The sequence below is a fragment of the Hemitrygon akajei genome, chromosome 30 (assembly GCF_048418815.1).
Source record: "Hemitrygon akajei chromosome 30, sHemAka1.3, whole genome shotgun sequence".
NCBI lineage: Eukaryota > Metazoa > Chordata > Chondrichthyes > Myliobatiformes > Dasyatidae > Hemitrygon > Hemitrygon akajei.
Window position 1 is genome coordinate 11,471,834 of NC_133153.1, and position 24,362 is coordinate 11,496,195.

At 41.3% G+C, this 24,362-nt stretch overlaps 1 protein-coding gene across 2 annotated transcripts in view; it reads left to right on the plus strand.

The window, feature by feature from the left end:
- The first annotated feature begins 6,256 nt into the window (after nucleotides 1–6,256).
- cfap161 (cilia and flagella associated protein 161) overlaps nucleotides 6,257–24,362 on the plus strand; it is a 45,375-nt gene continuing 27,269 nt past the window's right edge. For both annotated transcript variants that reach the window (XM_073032828.1, XM_073032829.1), the window contains exons 1-2: nucleotides 6,257–6,346; nucleotides 23,364–23,453. In XM_073032828.1, the coding sequence (XP_072888929.1) occupies nucleotides 6,278–6,346; nucleotides 23,364–23,453 (159 nt within the window). In that variant the 5' untranslated portion in view covers nucleotides 6,257–6,277. The remainder of the gene's footprint in view (nucleotides 6,347–23,363; nucleotides 23,454–24,362) is intronic.

Below are 24,362 nucleotides of genomic sequence, written 5' to 3' on the forward strand. Positions count from 1 at the left end.
TGAAGCATATCAACACCTGCCTGAGAAGCAACTTGGATCTGCTCCAATTTGACTACCAGCACAACAGTCCACAGCAGCTGCCATCTCATTGGCTCTTCACTTAATCCTGGAACATCTGGACAGCAAAGATGCATACATCAGGATGCTCTTCATCAACTACAGCTTGGTATCAAATACTATCACCTCTTCAAATCAATAAGCCTCAAGACCTTGGCCCCAATATCTCGTGTGCAACTGGATTCTTGATTTTCTCACTTGCAGACCCCAGTCAATTCATATTGGTACAGCATTTCCTCCACAATCTCTATCAGCACAGGTGTACGTACCGCAAGGCAGGCGCTTCGCTCCCCCTCCCCCCACCCGACTCTACTTGCTTTATCCTTATGACTGTGAGGCTCAGCACAGTTCCAATGCCATATTGAAGTTTGCTGCCAACACTCCTGTCATAGGGCAAATATAAAATGGTGACAAATCAGCAATGCGGAGGGTGATTGAATATCTGGCTAAGTAGCGTGACAGCAACCTCCTAATGCCAGCAAGACTAAGGAGCTGATTATTGTCTTCAGAGGACACCGGAAGTCCATGAGCCAGTCCTAATCAGGGGATCAGAGGTGGAGAGGGTCAGCAACTTTAAAATGCTTGGTGTTACCATTTCAGAGGATCCGTCCTGGATCCAGTACATAAGTGCAATTATGAAGAAAGCGCAACAGTGCCTCTACTTCGTTAGAAGTTTGTGTGAATTCAGCATTTCATCAAAAAAGATGACGAATTTCTATAGGTGTGTGGTGGAGAGTATATTGACAGCTTGCATCATGGCTTGTTACAAAAACACGAGTACCCTTGAATGGAAAATCCTACTAAAAGTAGTGGATACAGCCCAATCCATCACAGGTAAAGCTCTCCCACCATTGAGCACATCCACACAGAGCACTGTCACAGGAAAGCAGTAACCAACATCAAGGACCCCCCCCCCACCCCCCACCCCCCACCCAGGCCATGCTCTCTTCTTGCTGCTACCATGAGGAAGAAGGTACAGAAGCCTCAGGGTCCAAACCACCAGATTCAGAAACAAGTAACACCCTGATGCCTTTCTCATCCTTGCCCGGAATTTCAATCAGACTCATTTGAAGAAATCTCAGCCTAATTACCATCTGCAGCACCAGGGTTCCCAACAACCCAACAACCCTGACCACGAGGAATGCCTACCATTCCATCCTGAGATCGCATTTTGGGAAATCTGATCACCTGGTTTTCATTCTCCTACCTGCCTACAGGCAGAGGCTAAAGAGCAAAGCACCAGAGGTAAGGACAACAAAGAGGTGGTTGTGGGAGGCAGAGAAGCGGTTAGAGGATTGCTTTGAGTTGGTGGATTGGGCCATGTTCAAGGACTCATTAGAGGACCTGAATGAGAATGCCACAGATGTCACAGATTTTATAAATACACTCATGGATTGCCACAAATTATTTAGTCCTCCCCAACCAGAAGCCCTGGATGAACCAAGAGATCCACAATCTGCAGATGGCTAGGTTGATGGCATTCAGGTCTGCAACCAAGGAATGTACATGAGTATGACCTCCAGAAAGTCATCTCACATCTGAAGTAGCAACTCCTGACCAAACCTGAATCACAGATGGATGCTCAACAGCTGTGAGAGCTGTGTTATTACCTTCTACAAAGCAAAGCCAACAAGGTTTCGCTCCCAGATGAGCTCAATTTTTTTATGTTTGCTTTGACTGACAGAACTTGGAGGCAGCTGAAAGAAATCCCACAGCCTTCAACAACCCTGTGATTTCAGTCTTTGAAGCTGACGTGAGAGCATCTTTCAGGAAGGTGGAAAGCATTTGCCCCAGATGGTGTACCTGGCCGAGTACTGAAGACCTGTGCTAATCAAATGGCTCCAGTGTTTACTGCCATCTTTAACCTCTCACTTCATTAGTCTGAGGTACCCACCTGCTTCAAGCAGAATTCAATCATATCGGTGCCCAAGAACATGGTAATCTGCCACAATGACTATCAGCCAATGACAATTACACCGACGGAGATAAAGTGCTTTGAGAGGTTGGTCTTGAAACATATCAGCTCCTGCCTGAGGAGTGACTTGAATCCACTCCAGTTTGCCAAGGGTCACAACAGGTCAACAGCAGCTGCCATTTCATTGGTTCTTCACTCAGCCCTGGAAAAACTAGACAGTGAAGATAAATACAGCAGGATGCTCTTCATTGACTACAGCTCAGAATTCAATACTGTCATCACCTTGAAACTAATCAATAAGCTCCAAGACCTAGGCCTCGATACCTCCTTGTGCATCTGGATACTCTACTTCTTCACTTGCAGACCCCACTCAGTTCGCAACAACTTCTCCACAATCACCATCAGCACAGCTGCACCACAAGGCTGTGTGCTTAGCCTCCTGCCCTACTCGCTTTACACTTATGCCTGTGAGGCTATGTATAGCTTGCCATATTGGAGGGGCAGATGGATATAAAGGGGAGTTGATGGGCATTCTCACAATTCCTTGCCACGTGGGAAACCATTCAGCCCATTAAGTATATGCTGGGTCTCACAGCAATCCCATCAGTCCCTTTCCCCCAATTATCTCTCTGAAATTGATTTTTTTCTCACGTGCACATCAACTTCCCTCAGTTTTTCTGCCACTCATTTGCACAAGGGGCACTTTACAGGAACAAACTCATTCGTCAGCAAGTCACTGGGACGTGGGAAGAAACCTGAGCATGCAGTGGGATCTCACACAGGAGAAATATGCACACTCCATACAGGCAGCACAGGATGTCAGGATCAAACCCAGGCACTGGAATTGTGTGGCAACAGCAGTAATTCCTGTATTACTGTGTCCTCCTAGGTATGTGACACAAAATACGTTGCTGGGACACAGAGAAATGTGACTGGCAGGATTCTGCTAGCTTTCATACTTACTTGCTTTACCTACATACTACTGTTAAATTTACAAAATCTATGCCCCTTTTTAAAATTGTCTTGATGAAATGGACAATTTCACATCTTTTCCCTTTTATGTTCCTTTTGCCAGATGTTTTCCCCTCCCCTAACCCAATTATATCCCTTTGTAACCTCATTATGTCAAAGTGCATTTTTATTATTCGAGTCTCTCTAGCATAAATGAAACTTCTCGAAGAGCTGACCAGAAGTGTGTCATGTGCCTCCCTGCATTGGGTGATATGCAGTTAATTGGTCATTGTGGATTGTGCTGTGATTAGACTACTATCAAAAAGGTGGGTTGCTGGGTGGTGTGGCTCATTGGGCCAGAAGAGCCTCTAGGCACGGTATCTCTAAATAAATAAATGAATACGCATCTCATCTCTAATTTGGAATTAAAAACTTCCTAAACATCACCAGCTCTCATGGAAAAAGGGTAGCATTGCCACAGCAAATTATTTCAATTCTAGAGCTGATCAGATTCCAGCTATGTGTCACTTTATTTACAATAAATTCCTATTTCATATAAATTTATGTTCCCTTTTCCAGATCAACTTTGGTATAAAGAAGAGATGTGGAGCAAAATTCCCTTCTTTAAATCAAATAGCAGTATCTACAGTAATTTGCAAGGCTGGTCACAAACCCCGATGCCTACCATTTCTTTTGCTTTTCCCTGGGGCTTTTAGACAATTTGCTGCTTTAAAACAATTCTGATAAACTTCCCACAATGATGGGGTAGGGTTTCCTGAGCTACCAAGATAAAGCCTTTATGTCCTCATTCAGTTTGACAGTACGAAGCTCCACTTACGAGGTTTTGCAGAATAAGATGTCACTTTTTCTTCAGTACCCCTAGAGACGCTGACACACTTATAATGTAAAGGTCTTTGCTAACTCTATCAGATGTTGAACAGTATTGTAAGATTTCCTGTCTTTCAATGATGAGTGGAAAACTAATCATGCATTTATTCCTACTTTACTTCAATTAAACGGATCAATAAACTGATAAAGTTACCAGGTTAAATACAGAACAGCAAGAGAAATTATATGTTCTGCATTAAATTCACGGCACTAAATAACCAATAAACCAATAGGATCAGAAGCAGTCAACATGCATACTCCTTCACTTATTATCATAGCTGATCTTTACTTTCCCACCCAGTCCCCAATTCCCATAGTATCCAACAGCACAGAATTCCCCATGATTCATTATCTGGGTGAGGAAATTTCCTGTCATTCAGTCCCAAATAACCTGTCACTCCAAGGCGGTGACCACCTACTCTGACTCTCCTGCTATGGCAACATCCTATCAGATGCCATTTTATTAAACCTTCTTGCAGTTGTGTAGATTTTACTGTCTCTTACTGCCTCTTTTAGTAAAAGAGTCTGACCCCTCCCATTCAATTCCTCATAAAACCATCTTATTCCAGAAACCAATTTAGACAACATTCATTCCATTCTCTAAGGAAGCATTAGCTTAAGAATTCAGAACCACTTTGCTGTTTTCCAACAACCCCTGCCACCATCACCATTTGATCCTATACACCCATCTCACAGCTCCGATCTTGGCCATTCCTAGCAATCTCATTGATCTTTCACATGGTTCCCTTCCAATTTCAATCAGCCAAGCCCTACACTTCTCAAATGGCCAAGGCATCTACTAGCATTTATAGGGGTAAGACCAAAACAGAATTAACAGACCACTGCTACTATGCCTGATGCATAAATGAAGCTACACTGGAAAATCTAGGCCTACATTTTCTCTTAGGGAACAAGACCAAAAATGTCTACCTACTCTGTATCTGGTTTCATAGGGGGCCTACACAACTGGCAGTTTTTTCCAACTTTCATCTTTTTATCCATTCAGTTAATCATTTGAGAAGGGGTTTACATTCTGCATTACTTTTTTAAAATCATACTGCTACACAATAGTTAAAGGGCACATTTGTTCTTTTAATGTATCCACTAAAAGGCCTGTAGCCAGATTGACATTTTTCTACATTTGCTTTTGTTCATTGTACACTGTTAAGATGATGCCCTAATTGTAAACACAAGGCATTCTGCAGATGCTGAAATCTTGAACAACATACACAAAATACTGGAGGAAATCAGCGAGTCAAGCAGCATCTATGGAGGGGAATAAAGAGTCAGCATTTTGGGCTGAGACCCTTCAGCAGTGCTGCACTAAATGGATTATTTGAATGAATTAGTTAGGACAAGGGTTCCCAAACTTTTTTATGCCATGAACCAATACCATTAGCATTAAGCAAGGGGTCCGTGGACCCTAGGTTGGGAAGCTGTGGGTTAGGAGGTGGAGATAGAGATTAATGGTATGTTACCAATGTGGTCCTCAGATAACATTATATTTAGAGAATGTTCATCCAAGTTTAGAGATAGTAGACTGAGAAGTACACTATATTTTGTAGATAGAGAACTATAACTGGTAAAGTCTGTGCAACATAAAAACCAATAACAAAGGGTTGCAGTTATTCAATGTGGATTGGAGAAAAAATAAATTTGCATATTTTCTAAATGCCACAAGTCATAGACTTGTGAGAAACCAAAGGATTTGTACATCTAAATAATGAAATCATTGAAAACTAGTAGAGAATAAAGGCAAATGAACCGTTAGTCTTTATCATAAGACAGGACGTGTAGTTCAACAATTGTTGTGCAGAGTTTTGGTTAGATCCCACCTGGACTGGTATGCAAAATAGTTTTTCCATTGATAAACTGGCCTTGGAGGGAGGAAACATTATTAATTTTAAAATGCTGCTTGCATTAAATCAATAGGCAAGATTAGGAAAATAACCCATTCAGCTATTCATGACTAATCTCTGGTTTAATATAATTTACCCATTTTTGCTTCATACCCTCCTTTATCAAAGAATAATTCCATATTTTGTATTGGTATCAATCTAATCACAGCCAAGTACGTTATTATGCTGGAGTAAAAGAGATGCCAGAGCCGTATTAATTCACCAGCCTACATAGAATTACAGAATCCGACAACACAATGAAGGCCAATAAACTACAACTGGCCTATACAAAAATAAAACTGCGCAGCTTGCATTCTAACGAATCCCACAACTTTCCAGTGATTACTAAGCAGGATTCTCCGAGCTGTTGGGTTTCCGAAGGGAACATACCCTGGACCGCAGCTGGAGTGAAGGCCGCATCACACGCCGAGACCCGAAGCACCCGTCGCCATTAGCAACGGAGGAAGCCAGTCCCAGCGCGGGTCAAAGGGCGCGTTCGCGTCGGTTGCCATGGTGACAGGACGCTGCCAAGTTCGGCAGACCGGCCTCCTGGCTGCTGTGGAGCGAAATGGGCGAAAGGACGTACAGCTCCTCGGTGCTGCTCCATAACTGGTTTGAGGATGTCGCCTTGGATCAGGTGAGGAAGCCGAGCCCTCCCCACTACTCCCGTTAGTTTATGACGAATCTTGAGACGATTCCCCAAACTCTAACTTTTAGTACTCTGACTCTAACTTTGAATTTGCCAATTCTATTCTTTCCCCCGATTTAAGAGCGTCACACTATTGCAACGATCGAGCCACATCTTCTCAATCTGATTTTTTCCTGACCTATATTCTGAATCTAACCCCAATTCTAGGTTCATAATTCTAAATTTATGGTTAACCCTATGCCCTAATCCTAACTGCCTAATTCCAATTCTATTTTGCTTTTCCTATCTCTTCAACCCTTTACAGCCAGTCCAATGTCTGTACTGGACCTAACAGCCAGCCATATTTCACCACCCCAGATCCTATTCCTCTAACACTTACCTGCTGACTCAACTGATCAACCCTATTTCCATGTCCTCACTATTCCACTATCTCACTGTATTTTGCGCACCTTATTTAATTATATAAATATTATTGTAATATATAGTTTTGAAAATGATGTATTTCAATGTGCAAAACAACGTATTTCACAACAAATGACAATAATATTAAATCTGATTCTGATTTCCCCTGATTCATACACAACTCTCTCAGATCCAAACAACAACACACACAAAATGCTGGTGGAACGCAGCAGGCCAGGCAGCATCTATAGGAGAAGCACTGTCGACGTTTCGGGCTGAGACCCTTCGTCCTGATGAAGGGTCTCAGCCCGAAACGTCGACAATGCTTCTCCTATAGATGCTGCCTGGCCTGCTGTGTTCCACCAGCATTTTGTGTGTGTGTTGTTGTTTGAATTTCCAGCATCTGCAGATTTCCTGGTGTTTGCTCTCTCAGATCCAGTTCTCTCCCATAAACTCTACCTCTCAGACCGATCCATTAACCCTGGGTTTGTCTCTGTAACCTTATAAACTTAATTTGTACCCTATCTCCCTAATACTGTAAAATAACCCCATCTCTGACATTTTATCTCTAACTTGGGGCAGTAGTATTCATGGGTTGAACATTCATTCAGAAATCTGATGTCAGAGGGGAAGAAACTGTTCCTGAATTATTGAGTGTTTACCTTCAGGCTCCTGAACCCCTTCCCTTATGGTAGCAATGAGAAAAGGGCACGTTCTGGGTGATGGTGATCCTTAATGATGGATGCTGCCTTTCTGAGGCACTGTTCCTGGATGCTGGGGAGGCTAGTCCCCATGATGGAGCTAACTTAGTTCACAACTTTCTGCAGCTTATCTTGTGCATTGTCCGCACCCCCCCCTCCCACACACACACACCAAATGGTGATGCAGCCAGTTAGAATGCTCTCCACAGTACATCTGCAGAAATTTACCAGTAACTTTGGTGACATACCAAATCTCCTCAAACTTTTGATGAAATATAGCTGCTGTTGTGCTTTCCTTGTTGGGCCCTGGATTCTCAGAGATGTTGGCATCCAGGAACTTGAAAGTGCCCATAAAAATAATTATAAATTACCAACATTAATAACTAGTGCAAAAGAGGAATAGCGGGGTAGTGTTCATGCATTCAGAAATCTGACGGGCGGGGGAAGAAACTATTCCTAAAATGTTGAATGTGGGTCTCCAGGCTCTTGTATCTCCTCGCTGAAAGTAGTAATGTGAAGGGGTCATGTTTCAGAAGGTAAGGGACTTTAATGATGGATGTCAAGCCGAGAGGTAGTGTTGCAGCTATATAGGACCCTGGTCAGACCCCACTTGGAGTACTGTGCTCAGTTCTGTTCGCCTCACTACAGGAAAGATGTGGAAGCCATAGAAAGGATGCAGAGGAGATTTACAAGGATGTTGCCTGGATTGGGGAGCATGCCTTATGAGAATAGGTTGAGTGAACTCGGTCTTTTCTCCTTGGAGTGACGGAGGATGAGAGGTGACCTGACAGAGGTGTACAAGATGATGAGAGGCATTGATTGTGTGGATAGTCAGAGGCTTTTTCCCAGGGCTGAAATGGTTGCCACAAGAGGACACAGTTTTAAGGTGCTGGGGAGTAGATACAGAGGAGATGTCAGCAGTAAGTTTTTTTACACAGAGTGTGAGTGTGTGGAATGGGCTGCTGGCGACGACGGTGGAGGCGGATACGATAGGGTTTTTTAAGAGGCTTTTAGATAGGTACATGGAGCTTAGAAAAATAGAGGGCTATGGGTAAGCCTAGTAATTTCTAAGGTAGGGATATGTTCGGCACAACTTTGTGGGCCGAAGGGCCAGTATTGTGCTGTAGGTTTTCTGTGTATCTATGTCACTTTCTTAGGGCACCACCCTTTGAAGATGTCCTCAGTGGTGGAGAGGGTTGTGCCTGTGTTGGAGCTGGCTGAGTCTATAACATTCTTCAGCCTCTTTCAAGCCTGCACATTACAGCCTCCATACCAGGCAATGATACAACCAGATAGGATGCTCTCTGTAGAAGCCCAGGATAGATCCTCTGAAATGTTGATGCCCAGGAACCAAAAGCTGCTCATCCTTTCCAACACTGACTCGTCAGTAAGACTGGTGTGTGTTCTTCTGACTTCCCCTACCTGAAGACCATAATCAGTTTCTTGGTCTTGCTGATGTTGAGTGCAAAGTTATTAAGGTGACACGCGTCTCAAACAGATGATCTTTTTCACCCCTGTATGCCTCTGCATTGCCATTTGAGATCCTGACAGCCACTGTGGTGTCTTTGGTAAATGTATAGATAGCATTTGAGCTGTGCCTAGTCACTCAGTTATTAATGTAGAGAGATTGTAGAGGTGCGAGCTAACCTTGCATCCTTGAGGTGCACCAGCGTTGATGAGAAGATATGATTATCAATCTGTATTGGCTGTGGTCTCCTGACAAGGAAGTCGCGGATCCAGTTGTAGAGGGAGGTACAGAAGCCTAGGCTTTGAAGTTTATTGATTAGTAGTGAGGGAATGATGGTGTTGAACATCTAGTTGTAATCAATAAATGATGAATATATTGCTATTGTCCAGGTGCTACAAAGTTGAGTGGAGAGCCAGTGAGATTGTGTCCGCTGAAGATCCGTTTTGGCAGTAGGCAGACTGCATTGGGTCTAGGACCTTGTTCAGGCAGGAAATGCAACATAACCCTCAAAACACTTTATCACAGTAGATGTGTTACCAGGCAATAGCTGTTGAGGTAGCTCACTCTGCTCTTTTTGGGCACAGATATGATTGATGCCTTTTCTGAAGCAAGTGGGAACCTCTGAATGTTGTATTTAAGGTTTTAAAGATGTCCTTGTATACACCAACCAGTTGATCAGCACAGATTTTTGGGGGATTTGGCTTGTCAATTAAAGCACGTGAAAACTTCTACAGATATACTGTGGACAGCATTCAAACTGGCTGCATCACCGTCTGGAATGGGGGGGGGGAGTGGTTACTGCACAGGATCGAAGTAAGCTGCAGAGAGTTGTAAACTTAGTCAGCTCCATCATGGGTACTAGCCTCCATAGTATCCAGGACATCTTCCAGGAGCAGTGACTCAAAGAGGAACCCCATCACCTAGGTCATGCCTTGTTCTCAGGACTACCATCAGGAAGGAGATACAAAAGCCCAAAGGCACACTCTCAATGATTCAGGAACAGATTCTTCCCCTCTGCCATCCAATTTCTGAATGGACATTGAAACATGAATACTACCTCACTACTTTATTTATTTCTATTTTTGTACTAGTTTTAAAATTTAACTATATATATATATACATATATACACACACACTCACACACTATTTTATTTATATGTATTTATAAATAAAATTTACTGTTTTTCTCTTTTATTATGTATTACATTGTCCTGTGCCACAAATTCAACAAATTTCTTGACATCCACTGGTGATATTAAACCTGATTCTGATTCTTACAGAAGTAATGGCATGCAAACTGTGCCATAGCTTTTGTGGGTATGATTACATCTCTAACTTCACATGCCTTTTCACTCTCACTATGACCTGGACCATACTCATATCCAAACTCTCATTCATGGAATTATTTTGGGAAATCTCTTCTGTACAGTTTCTCAAGCTTTTACATCATATCTGAGATGTGATGACCAAAACTAGACACGATGATCCAATTGTGGTAGAACCTGTGACTCTTTATAACTTGTTTATTCTTGTACTCTGTGGCTCTATTTATAAAGATCAGGATTCATTGTTTTATAACCACTGTCGGTCTGAACTGCCACTTTAAATGAACAATGCTCACCTACTCTCAGATTCTGTACCCATTTTAGGATTCTGCATATTGGTTTATATTGCATCTTGTCATTCTTCCTACCAAAATACTTCACAATTCTAGCATTTAACATACTTGCCCATTTCACATCACTATTAGAATCCTCCTCATAGTCCATTATACAGTAGGTCCATGTTTTATAGAAACAGCAGTTTTGTTCTTCCAAGTCATATACATTAAGAAAAGCCAGAATCAATAATCTTGGGGAACTTCATTGTACATTTGTCTGCAGTCCAAAAACATCTTTTTAATGCTTTCCTCTCTTTTTCCTGTTACTTAGACAATTCTCTTTCCTTGCTGGTGCAGGCCCTTTAGTTCCGTGGGATTAGTCTTAATGACAGGCCTATTATCCGGCACAACAAAAGAGAAGCTGCAGGAATTCAGTGGGTCAGAGAGAATCTATGGAGGGAAGTGGTCAGTCAATATTTCAGATAGGGATCATTCATCTGGACTGGAATTTTCATCTGGACAGATGCTGTCTGACCTACAGAGTTCTTCCAGCTTTTTGCTTGTTACTCCAGATTCTAACATCTACAGTCTCCAGTGTGATGCACCATCAATAACTCACTCTGAGACGTAAGAAGCGAGATATCGGCTTTTATTGACTGGAAGAATGAACAACACTACATCCTGGAGAATGAGGCCGGGCTCAGGCCTCAATCGCCTTTATACAGGGGTCTGTGGGAGGAGCCACAGGAGCAGTCAGCAGGGGTCTGTGGGAGGAGCCACAGGAGCAGTCCAGACAGGTATATGTAGTTCACCACACAGTGTCTCTATTATTTGACACCTTTTAAGGAGCGGTTTAGAAGTCCATATCACCTGAAGCTTTTTCATTAACTCTCTTTATTACTTCATCAACAATTCCATAAAACTTGTTTTTTTTTGCCTTTTCTCTAAACACTTCATGTCAATGTGACTGTGAACTCACCACCCAGAATTAAACTGCAGTTACTGGATTAATCCCAAAATACTTCTTTCAACAAGGATTGAATGTGAAACTTTATAGTGCTCAGGGACATTTGGCCAATATGGCAATGTCTCCAATTTTCTTTTTCACTTCCCTCAGTAACCTGGATACTTCCCAAATTGACCAGTTGATTTCTTCATATTATATGTAGCTCCTCTTTTTGGGTGCCTGCATTTTTATCATTTATAGTCTCACTCCTAATCTGTACAGCATTTTCCTTTCCTGAGGTACCAGCAGTAATCCAATTTCGAAATCCCCAATCTTAACACTTGTTTTAATTTTAAACTGATGAATTTTTTTTACTGCCAACATTACATCACCAATTGTATAGAATGCATAGGTTAACAAAAGTCACCATATATAAATACAAATGCTTTTGCTCTGATTGGGTATTTTTGCTCCAATGTTTTATTAAAGAGCTGTATAATTCAAAGTCTTAGTGTCCTTCATTAAAAAAGGAACAGAATGGGATATGCCAAACCAGGAAAGGAGAATTTAAGAAGATCTTGTTTAAAGGTGTAAGCTTTGAAAAGTTTTCTATAGGTAAAAGGAGCTGTAGAAATTTAAGGTAGGAGTTCTGCCTTCAATAAAGAAGTGAATGTGCAGATGTTGTATCGCTAAGACCTGTCCACTCACAACAGCATTTTAAGTGATTGTTTCCGACTTTATTGAAATAAAATGCCATAAAGTCCCCTACAGACAGTGACAATACAGAGGAAGGGGATTCAATGGCAAAGTAACATATTCATTGCCTAGGCCTGTATCAATGTTTATAACAGGTAATTCTGGCTTATTCAGAAATGTAGAGAAGCATGCTGACAACTTGAATGAGATTCAGGTTTAATAACACCGGCATATGTCGTGAAATTTCTTAACTTTATGGTAGCAGTACAATGAAATACATGGTAAGTTAATATAGAGAAAAAACTGAATTGCAGTAAGTTTATATATCTATTAAATAGTTAAGTTAAAAAATAAGTAGTACAAAAAAAACAGAAATAAAGAAGTAGTGAGATATTGTTCATGGGTTCAATATCCATTTAGAAATCAGATGGCAGAGGGGAAGAAGCTGTACCTGAATCGCAGAGTGTGTGCCTTCAGGCTTCTGTACCTCCTCTTCGACAGTAACAATGAGATGAGGGCATGTCCTAGGTGATGGGGGTTCTTAATGATGGATGCCGCTTTTCAGATGCCACTCCTTGAGGATGTCTTGGATACTATGGAGGCTAGTACCCAAGATGAAGCTGACTAATTTTACAAGTTTCTGCAGCTTACTTTGATCTTGTGCAGTAGCCCCCTCCTCCCCCATGCCAGATGGTGATGCAGCCAGTCAGAATGCTCTCCACGGTACATTTGTAGAAGCTTTTGAGTGTTTTAGTTAACAAACCAAATCTTTTCAAACTCCTAATGAAATATAGCTGCTGTCTTGCCTTCTTTATAGCTGCATCAATATGTTGGGTCCAGGTTAGATCCTCGGAGATATTGACACCCAGGAACTTGAAATTGCTCACTTTCTCCACTTCTGATCCCTTTATGATGATTGGTTGTGCTCCCTGATCTTGCCCTTCCTGAGGTCCACAATCAGCTCTTTGGTCTTGCTAACCATATAACCATATAACAATTACAGCACGGAAACAAGCCATCTCAGCCCTTCTACTCCGTGCCGACACTTATTCTCACCTAGTCCCACTGGCCTGCACTCAGCTCATAACCCTCCATTCCTTTCCTGTCCATATACCTATCCAATTTTACTTTAAATGACAATACCGAACCTGCCTCTACCACTTCTACTGGAAGCAGTAGAGGCAGAAGCAGTAACGTTGAATGCAAAGTTGTTGCTGTGACACCACTCAACTAACTGGTATATCTCGCTCTTGTATGCCCTTTTGTTATCTTCTGAGATTCTGCTAACAATGATTGTATCATCAGCAAATTTATAGATGGTACTTGAGCTATGTCTAGCCACACAGTCATAGGTGTAGAGAAAGTGGAACAGTAGGATGTGCACACATCACTGTGGTACACCAGAGCTGATTGTCAGCGAGGTGGAGATGTTACTTCCAATCCACACAGATCATGTAGGAGCTGAGGATCCAGTTGTAGAGGAAGGTACGGAGGCCTAGAGTCTGTAGCTTTTCAAGCAGAACTGTAGGAATCATGGTGTTAAGTGCTGAGCTGTATTCAATTAAGGTAGAAGTTGGTTGACATGTAGAATTGGGAGGAAGAAGTAATTACTTCAGCTGTTTTTCAGCAATTCTATTGAACATGAGGGTGCGTGAAAGAAAACTAGAAAATGTATAGGTTCAACACTAGCGCAGTGAGGAAACAGAAAAAGACTCGATGTATAAGGAAAAACTCGATGGATGATAACTTTAATAACAAAGAAGAGTACAGCTGATGGTGCTTGCGGGCATAACAATGTGGATATGGAGCAAGTAGTGAATTAAAGGGGATCTTATTTACTAATGAATAAATGTCTTTACATGATTACTATCCTTAATTGTCTACTAAGTTTTGGTAATCACCTAATTCAATTCACTCTTAACACAAAGCACATTGTTAGGAGTACCAATAAATATTTCACTTCTTCACTTTGTCCTAATGGAAGTTGTTTGAATTTAAATGGGAAGCAGTTGTTTGTGTATCAGCCACAATGAATAATAGGGGCACACCTATGTTCAATTCATCAAATTCCCCAATGATTACAGAAACAAGAGCATTCAGTAAATTGCAAAACTTCGGTCTATAGCCATCTGTCTAAGATTTTTTTACATTTTGAATTTTGGGAAAGTACATAATCAATGTCTGAGTGTAACTTCCTGTTGCTTGTGATGTTTTACTGATTGTAGCAGTCGGTGTAAAATTGTGCAGAATCTTATGAAACCAGGCCAAACACTCACAGTGAATCTCTTGGAAGATCTTTGTGAGAGTTTCTTCTTTTCCATGCCAATGGCAAATGAAACGCTCCATTTTATTCCATAATTATTATAGCATGGTCTGTGACAAAGACTATTTCTTTTTCCAGTGAATAATTGGTCATTAATCCACAATTGCTACCAGAGGTGGAAATCTTCCACTAGACATTACTTTATTTTACAGAGGCCAGAATTCTTTTTTTTTTTGCTTGTTACTGTTATTTTATTTGCTTGCAAAAACTTTTAACCTTTCATTTTGGAAGGGGAAAAGCCTGCCACTGAGTGAAAATACCTTTCACTGAGCCTCGATGGCTGTTGTTCTTATCTGTAAAATAAAATTAACACTTCATATATGTTTCCTTGTGCATGGAAACATTTAATATCCTCAGTTTTCTTAGCCTACAGATTATTTAAATTGTTTCATATACAGCACTATTAATCTGGAATCCGATGATTAGTACACAGACCCCATCTAGTGGTTGATGCTTTACATCAAGTCGTTTCTGAAGATTCTAAGTATCATAGGAGAGAGAATGCGACCCTTTTATTAGTTTTATTTCATATTTATATTATTGGCATTTACTATTGGGGTTGGAGGAAGTGATTGGTTGTAAGAGGCTGATCAAGGAAAGAATCTGGACGGGAGAGAGGACAAGTGAATGAGGTCAGCGGGATAAACAGTTGGTAAACTGCCGACGGGACATCAGCCATCTCGACTTCACCACACCTTGTTCCAATTCCAACCTCACTCCTTCCGAACGCTCTGCTTTCCGCTCGCTCCGCACCAATCCCAACCTCACTATAAAACCCGCTGATAAGTGGGGGCGCTGTTGTAGTCTGGCGTACTGACCTCTACCTTGCTGAGGCACAGAGACAACTCGCTGATACCTCCACTTATTTACCCCTCGATCATGACCCCACTAAGGAGACCAGTCTCCCACACCATCACCAACCTTATCAGCTCTGGGGATCTCCCATTCACTGCCACCAACCTCATAGTTCCCACACCCCGCACTTCCCGTTTCTACCTCCTACCCAAGATCCACAAACCTGCCTGTCCAGGTAGATCAATTGTCTCAGCTTGTTCCTGCCCCACCAAACTCATTTCTGTATACCTCGGCCCTGTTTTATCCCCCCCCCCCTGTTCAATCCCTTCCCACCTATGATCGTGACACTTCTCACGCTCTGAATTTTTTCCAATGATTTTAAGTTCCCTGGTTCCCACCGCCTTATTTTCATTATGGATGTCCAGTCCGTATATACCACCAGTAAGATCTCAAAGCTCTCCGCTTCATTTTGGATTCCAGACCTAACCAGTTCCCCTCTACCACCACTCTTCTCCGTCTAGCGGAATTAGTCCTTACTCTTAATAATTTTTCCTTTAGCTCCTCCCACTTCCTCCGGTGTTGCCATGGGCACCCGTATGGGTCCCAGCTATGCCTGTCTTTTTGTTGGCTTTGTGGAACAGTCCATGTTCCAAGCCTATGCTGGTATCCGTCCCCCACTTTTCCTTCGCTACATTGACTACTGCATTGGCGCTGCTTCCTGCATGCATGCTGAGCTCGTTGATTTCATTAACTTTGCCTCCAACTTTCACCCTGCCCTCAAATTTACCTGGTCCATTTCCGACACCTCCCCCCACCTTGCTTGATCTTTCTGTCTTTATCTCTGGAGACAGCTTATCTACTGATGTCTACTATAAGCACATCTTTCCTTTCCCCCCTTTCTGCTTTCCGCAGGGATCACTCCCTACCTGACTCCCTTATCCATTCATCCTTCCCATCCTTTCCCACCGATCTCCTTCCCCACCGACCTCCCTCCTGGCACTTATCCTTGTAAGTGGAACAAGTGCTACATCTGCCCTTACACTTCCTCCCTCACCACCATTCAGGGCCCCAGACAGTCCTTCCAGGTGAGGCGACACTTCACCTGTGAGTCGGCTGGTGTGATATACTGTGTCCGGTGCTCCCGGTGCAGCCTTCTATATATTGGTGAGACCCGACGCAGACTGGGAGATCATTTTGCTGAACACCTACGCTCTGTCTGCCAGAGAAAGCAGGATCTCCCAGTGGCCACGCATTTTAATTCCACGTCCCATTCCAATTCTGATATCTCTATCCATGGCCTCCTCTACTGTCAAGATGAAGCCACACTCAGGTTGGAGGAACAACACCTTATATTCTGTCTGGGTAGCCTCCAACCTGATGGCATGAACATTGATTTCTCTAACTTCCATTAATGCCCCTCCTCCCCTTCTTACCCCATCCCTTATCTATCGATCTATCTACCTATTTATTTATTATTTACCCCTTTTATTTCTCTCTCTCTCTCTTTTCTCTCTCTGTCCCTCTCACAATCACTCCTTGCCTGCTCTCCATCTCCCTCTGGTGCTCCCCTCCCCCTTTCTTTCTCCCTGGGCCTCCCATCCCATGATCCTCTCCCTTCTCTAGCCTTGTATCCCTTTTGCCAAGCAACTTTCCAGCTCTGAGCTCCATCCCTCCCCCTCCGGTCTTCTCCAATCATTTCGGATCTCACCCCTCCCCCCACTTTCAAATCTCTTACTTCTTTCAGTTCGTCCTGACGAAGGGTCTCAGCCCGAAACGTCGACTGTACTTCTTCCTATAGATGTTGCCTGGCCTGCTGCATTCCACCAGCATTTTGTGTGAGTGGCTTGAATCTCCAGCATCTGCAGATTTCCTCGTGTTTGCGTTTTTAAACAGCTGGGATGATCAGTTGTTGAAAAGACCAAGGACATCAACGGTATGGAGTACACTATAGGGCTAATATTTACCGTATTTAAATATCTATGTGGAAGAATATGAAAGTTTTGGACACCACAAATAGGTTTGGGTTCCCTTTAAGGGATAAGGCCTCTTTCCATGTGTGAGATCAGTGTGTGAACCCTCTTGGCTCATCCTTTTATGGAACCAAAACATTGTTCATCAGCACATATGGCCCAACGTTAGAAGATTAGGCCAAAGAGGCATTCTGCAGCAACCTGGTAAAAGTCCTGGTCTGCATCCTAGTAATCTTGGACTACTTAATACCAGGGTGAATAATATTGCAACCCACTGGTAAGGTGTGATAAACAAGAAAAGAGGAGGGAAGTTAACTACAATAAGATCCTTCTGCTGATGAAATACCTCGAACTGTCTTATCAAAACCAACAATCTGTTTTGCCACCAGGCCAAGCACAAGACTTTATGGCAGCACCCTTGGTCCAGGAACTGGCACCTGTTAGATTATTGATCACTGTCTAATCCACTCTGTTATGCCTATTAGCCTGGACACAGAACATAAGTATCAACAGAAACATTGCTGCAAGAAAATCAATGTTAAAGCTCTTAAGCACCCACAAAGGTAGTTTATTCAGATGCAACATGAGTGAATCTGCAGATGCTGGAAATAAATAAAAACACAAAATGCTGGCAGAACTCAGCAGGCCAGACAGCATCTATGGGAGGAGGTAGTGATGACGTTTCGGGCCGAAACCCTTCATCAGGAGATGAAGGAAACCCTCCTGATGAAGGGTTCTGGCCCGAAATGTTGTCACTACCTCCTCCCATAGATGCTGTCTGGCCTGCTGAGTTCTGCCAGCATTTTGTGTTTATAGTTTATTCAGATAGTGCTTTACAGACAATCTGTCAATGTTCAGTCAACAGAAGCTGCAGAAAATCAAAAACTAAAATGTTGTTCTGGTTCACCGTAATTGTCATCTTTGAAGAGAGTCTTGGCTTCTCAAGCAAAATGAAGGCAGAAAATCCATGACCTAAATGACAGCAGGGAGAAAGATTGTAGAAAACAAAGTTACTTACTGATATCCCTGACATGCATAGGTCCTTCAGTAGTGTTGAAGACATTTATGTCCAAATAGTAAGAACCCACTCCATTGAATGCCAAGAATGGAGATGAACTTCAAGGGCAGGTGAAGTAAATGATTGTAGGAATCAACATTTCAAAAATCTCAATTGTAATTTTGTTCTCAAAGTGAGCACCCCAACTTAATCCCACAGTAACCTCTTCAGTCCAGTCTTCTGACCAGCAAGCAATTGAAAAGGCCACATCCCAACTAAAGGTCAAGACTTGAAGGGCACTCTAGTTGAATTACTTAAAAATTTCCCGGTGTTTCCGTCATAATTCCGCATCCTCATCATCCACATCTGGGAAGAGGAAAATATAATGGGATTTCACAGACGTCATTAACAGCACTGACTGCATCAACTGAGAGTAACTTTAGAGTATCCTCTTCAAATTTGGCTGATCACAGAAATTTATTACCATCTTTTATGATGGCATGCAAGTCATGATAACAAATAAATCTACAACAGAGTAAATCTCAGTGAAGACCCTCTGTCAAAAGCTTAATGTAGTTTCAAGTACCTCATCTTCTTACTGGGTATTGCTATTCAGACTCAACCTTGAGTTCAACTATTTCAACTAATCAGCATTTTTATCCCATGATTTTGCTATTAATAATGGTTTTCTTTGGTAATTTTAGATAATGATTCAGTTTCTCCAATTTACGCAGTATCTCCTCTAAAGTAATATTTTATGTTTTCATTTGATCTATTACCACCATCTTTCTGCTATTTAATCTCCAGTCTTCCACATTACAAACCTATTTCATTATTCTGTGCACATTAAAACCAATCTATCTCTACTTTTGATTAAGATTTGCTAACCTAAAACCTTAACTGATGCTATCTGACTTCCTCAACATTTCTGGGATTTTCTATTTTTATCCAACCTAATTCCAGTTTTTAGTCCTTAGTCCCTAGATTTGTAAGTTATGACACTTCAAGTACACATTCAAATACTTTTAAAATATAATCAGGCTTTCTACTTCAACCACATTTTCTGGTATTGACTTAAAAAAAATCTCCTCAATACCTTAAACTTACAGTTCTCAGTTATTGACCTGTCATTTAAAGAAAATAATATTTTCCAATCTATTCTGCCTAGGTCAATCAAAATATCATATATCTCAATTAAGTCTTTCTACTGCTCCAAAGAACATAACTGGTTCAGTCTTTTCTGTAGTGTTACCAACATTGCCAGCATGATTACATTTCCTCTATGCAAAACTGATGTCTTATACAGTTCCAACATAGTTGTTTTGTAATTATATCTATAACTTAGTTACTACTGGAAAATATACCATATACCTTTTTTTATGAGCTGTTGGGAATCGTGAACTCCAGAGCAGGCTTCATGATTCAATATCATTTATTGTGAATACCCTTTATTATTTTGCTTTTCTACACACACTACTCAGGATTAAATTCCATTTACCACTTATCCTCCAGTGATATCTTCCAGTCATGTCCAGCTTTTTTAATCACTATCAGATACAGAGACCCTTTTTTTTCTACAGGCTTCTTAATCATAATCTCTGGAATTGTTGAAATCATTCATGTATACCAAACAGGACTTGGTACTGTGTCTTCCTTTTCTTTTGTGCTAATGGCAGCTGGCACTTAACAGGAATGTGCAATAGTGCCACCTACTGTCATGGTATATGAAGGGATCCTACCTCCCAAATATGTTTAATTAAAAAATTCATCAGGGCCCTACATGACTTGACCATCCCTGCCTCAGGTATCAGAATATCCTGCAAACTAGACACCCCAGATCGACCCAATAGTTGCCTTAACAGCTTCCCACATTCCAACCAATATCTGTGGCACACCAAGATCACACGTTCCACCGTCCCTGGGACCTTACAAAAATGACACCATGCCTACCACCAAGTGCTGAAGTGGAGTGCAAACCCGTATATCCAAACCTTGGACCCGCCAACCACACACCTTCCCAAAAGGTGCCTCCCCTGAACTGACGAACTGTGTCCTTCCTAGTGTTTCTGCTTCCCAAGTGCATTTCTCTCATAATTACATTCATTGACCACCCCCTCTCCTTGATCCACCTATCGCCTGCTTCACCCCTCCCTTCTACCTTTTTATACTGGCTATCACCCCTTTTTCTTTCGATGAAAAGTCTCGACCAAAAATGTCAATTCTCCAGTCCCCTCCTCAGTTACTGCCTGACCTGCTGAGTTCTTCCACCCTTTCATGTGTTGCTTCAGATTCCAGTTTTTTTGCAGTCCCTTGTGTCTCCATTGACCATTACATCTGTTTTTCTGTCATCAGACCAATTTCTGATCCAAGTTGTCCTTTACTTTGGATGTTATGAATTTGACCTTACTGACTTGTCTGCCATGAAGAAACTTACCAAAAGCATTGCTAAACACCATCTACCGAAGGGTTTCAGTCCGAAACCTTGACAGTACTCTTTTCCATAGATGCTGCCTGGCCTGCTGAGCTCCTCCAGCATTTTGTGTGCATTGCTTGGATTTCTAGCATCTACAGATTTTCTCTTGTTTGTGTCTACACTACACTAAATATGGTTGCATTGCTCATTCTTCAAAAAGTTTAAGTTGGTCATATTCAACCTGCCCTTGAACTCATGATGATTGAGCTCAGTACATGTTAATGATAATAAACCAAGTTAAAAATTAATCTATGTTAATCTAAACGATGGTTAACAGTATTCTGAATAAATGTTTCCAGTAATTTTCTTTCAATTACTAATATAATGCTGATTAGCTTGTAAATCTTTGTTGAGTGATATAATGTAAGAAGTTGTCTGGTTCTTGAACACTGAAATTAGAGTCAACTGGAAATTTTTCATTATATGTTCTGTCATTTTTCTTAACAGCCTAAGTTTCATCTGGGCTCAATGACTTACTGGTTTTCAAAAAATAGTGTGTCATTGATTCTGTCATTTTGTTTTATCCTGTCAAATGGTTGCCATGGTAGTACAGCAGCTAGCATGATGCTATTACAGCTTGAGGCACTGGAGTTTGGAATTCAATTCCAACGTTATCTATAAGGAGTCTGTACATCTTCCCCATGGAATGTGTGGGTTTTCTCTGGGTCCAAAGAGGTACCGGTTAGTAGGTTAATTGGTCATTGTAAATTGTCCCATGATTAGGCTAGGGTTAAATTGGGGGTTGCCGGGTGATGCGGTTGGAAGGGCCTATTTCGCGCTGAATCTCAATAAATTATTTTTAAAAATCATGCAGTCCCTCTTCAATACAATGTCTCTATTCCCTCTCTCCCTCTGTGGCAATTTCCACCAAATGTTTGTTCAGAATATCTTCTGCTTTCACACACATGTAACCTTTTCGGGATGAATAGGCCCTTATCTTCCTTTAATTAGTTTTAAAGAGGCAACTAGTTCATAGATCAACGAGATTGTGGATGTTCAGTGTAATTGTTCTGTTGAAAGCATTCCCGGTTGCTTTCTCAGAAGCTAGCGTGTCTTTCAACAACCTGCCTTCAGTCCTCTTGCATGATAGAACTCTTAAAATAATACTCTCTAATCCTAACAGTTTATAATCAATTACTTCTTTTCCTGTGGGCTATAGGTTAAAATTGGAATGTATTATTATACATAATTGCATCAGTTGTTTGTTAGTCATTAAACTTTATCCAATTGTTGTATAATAGCAACATAAATGATTCCATGTGATTTGAATCCTCACCAAAGTCCAATTTTATCCCACAGGATTTTCTGTGATTTAGAGAGACAGGGGCTAATTTTACAGGTCTTGGAATGTCTTTAAAAGTAATCTCGTATCGTGTTATGCTTGCAAAGTTAATAACAAATGAAAGTGACTTCTCCCTTAAAAACAAGTATTATTGAACGTTAAACAAGCAGACCCTTATGACAGCAGTGTTAGTCTTTCTTGAGTGTTGTTAAAGGCTGGCGCTGGCAGAAATGCCAGAACAGAAAGAAATAAGGATCTGAATGAAAATATTGAATGATTTCCCAATTGACTTTGGCATGGTGTACAAGGAATGGACTACTACCAACATTATCCTGTAATACAGTACAGTATCTGAATGAAAGTGAGTGGTAACTTAGCTTGACCACCTTTTGTGAGTTCTTTATATCTACATTGCCCTTAGCAGTGATTGGTCTTGTATTGGCTGTTTCTATCCTTTCTTTCTGTAACTCTTACTTTGGCTAGAGGCTTAATCTAGGGAATGATAGCCCCCGGCCCAGCCAAACTTCAGAAATCTCGTTTGGGTGGATGCTGTGCGATGTGTCCCCTGTTACAAATCAGTACCCTGAAACGGTACACAATATGCGATTAAACAATTAAGCTTCATAATTCTTACTTTGACTATATGGTTATTAAAGAAAATGAGAAAAAAGAAAAAGGGCCCAATCTTATGAAACAGTTTATTGCGTAATGTTGTAGCTCACTGATAAGCCGGCCGTCCGCCATTGACCTCCTCCGATCATTGCTGCCCTTTGGACCCTCGCACCAAGTCCACCCTGTCCGGCGGTCTACCAACTCTCTCCATTCACGTCTTCTCTCCTCATCTCTCCCCAGCAAAGACCGCAAAATTCTCTCTTCCAGATTCACGAGAAAGAACAACAGCATTCCAAACCCTGCTATCTCTAGTCATAACCCAAATATTGGTGCTACAGAGAAACTATTACATTATCAGTGAAACCTTACAGCGTGTTACATTTCAGACAGCCAGCAAATCTTTCTCTAATGCACTGGAAAATTTGAGGTATCTCTCCAGCTGTTCAAATTTTCGAGGTTGCGGTCCATTCTATCATTTGCCTAAGAACATCAATGTTCTTAAATTAGTTGTTAAACCTGCTGAAGACCATGCCGAAAAGATATCTGCCTCCCCCTCAATCTCTCCTGTCATCTCCATCCATGGTAAGCTAGCAACGTGGATTCCCAATTTCTAGAAGGAAGTTGTAAATGGACATGTATTTTGACTGCTCTATCACCTATTAATAGGATAGGAGTTAATGCCTCATGTGAGAAATTGTCTCTGGTGACCTATAAAAGACCTATTAAAATGTATCTTGCAGGATGTTATTAAAGACTTTATCAAGAAGAAAGAACGAGGTGAGCTTTTAATGCAGAAGCTTGGATCCTTTAAAGATGATCTGCTGAATAAGGTGAATAACTCTTTTTAAGTGTTAATATTTTGTCTCAACTGGGTTATTTTATTGGTAATTGAGTGCAGGTTTAGAATCATTATTATCTTTAATAATTACAAGGCAAATGATAAATTTCCTCTGTATCTTCCAGTTTGCTTTAAATCTGCCTTATTTTCTTAAATAATTTACTGTTTCAATCTGTCCTGACGAAGGGTTTCGGCCCGAAACGTCGACAGTGCTTCTCCCTATAGATGCTGCCTGTCCTGCTGTGTTCCACCAGCATTTTGTGTGTGTTGTGTGTATTTCCAGCATCTGCAGATTTCCTCATGTACACTGTTTCAATCTATTTGCTTTGGAGGTGATAAAATGGTCATTACATATTAATGGACATAATGGACATTAATAATACACATTATGGACAAACACTTCATGGTATTATTGTTTGGACGGGCCATGTTCAATGCTCAGTGTTTAAAACCAGCTACATTTCTCCTGGAATGATGGGCCGAATTACACATCTGTTACAATTTGTGTTTCCTAGCAATAGCTTTATTTTATGTTCACAGCAGAAAGCAAAATGCACGAAAGGCCATGTAGATTACTCTAAAAGGTGTAAATATCTTGCAATACTGCACAATAAAAGGAACTCCATTTATCCTCTGAGTCTTAGGCATTTCTACTATTTGGAAAAGCTTCTATTTATTTTATCTATGTCCTTCAAAATTTTGTTTACCTCTACTAGGTCCCCACTGCCTGCTCTGTTATAAGGAATAAAAAAGCAAGCTGTGTAGTGTCTCCTCATAGATGAAACATTTCATCCTAAGTAACTTCTTTGCACTCCTCCAGTAAAATCACATCCTTCCTATAAGGGCCTGTAATGTGCTGTAGATTTCTATGTTCCTATAGTTTAGCAACCAGAGTTTTAAA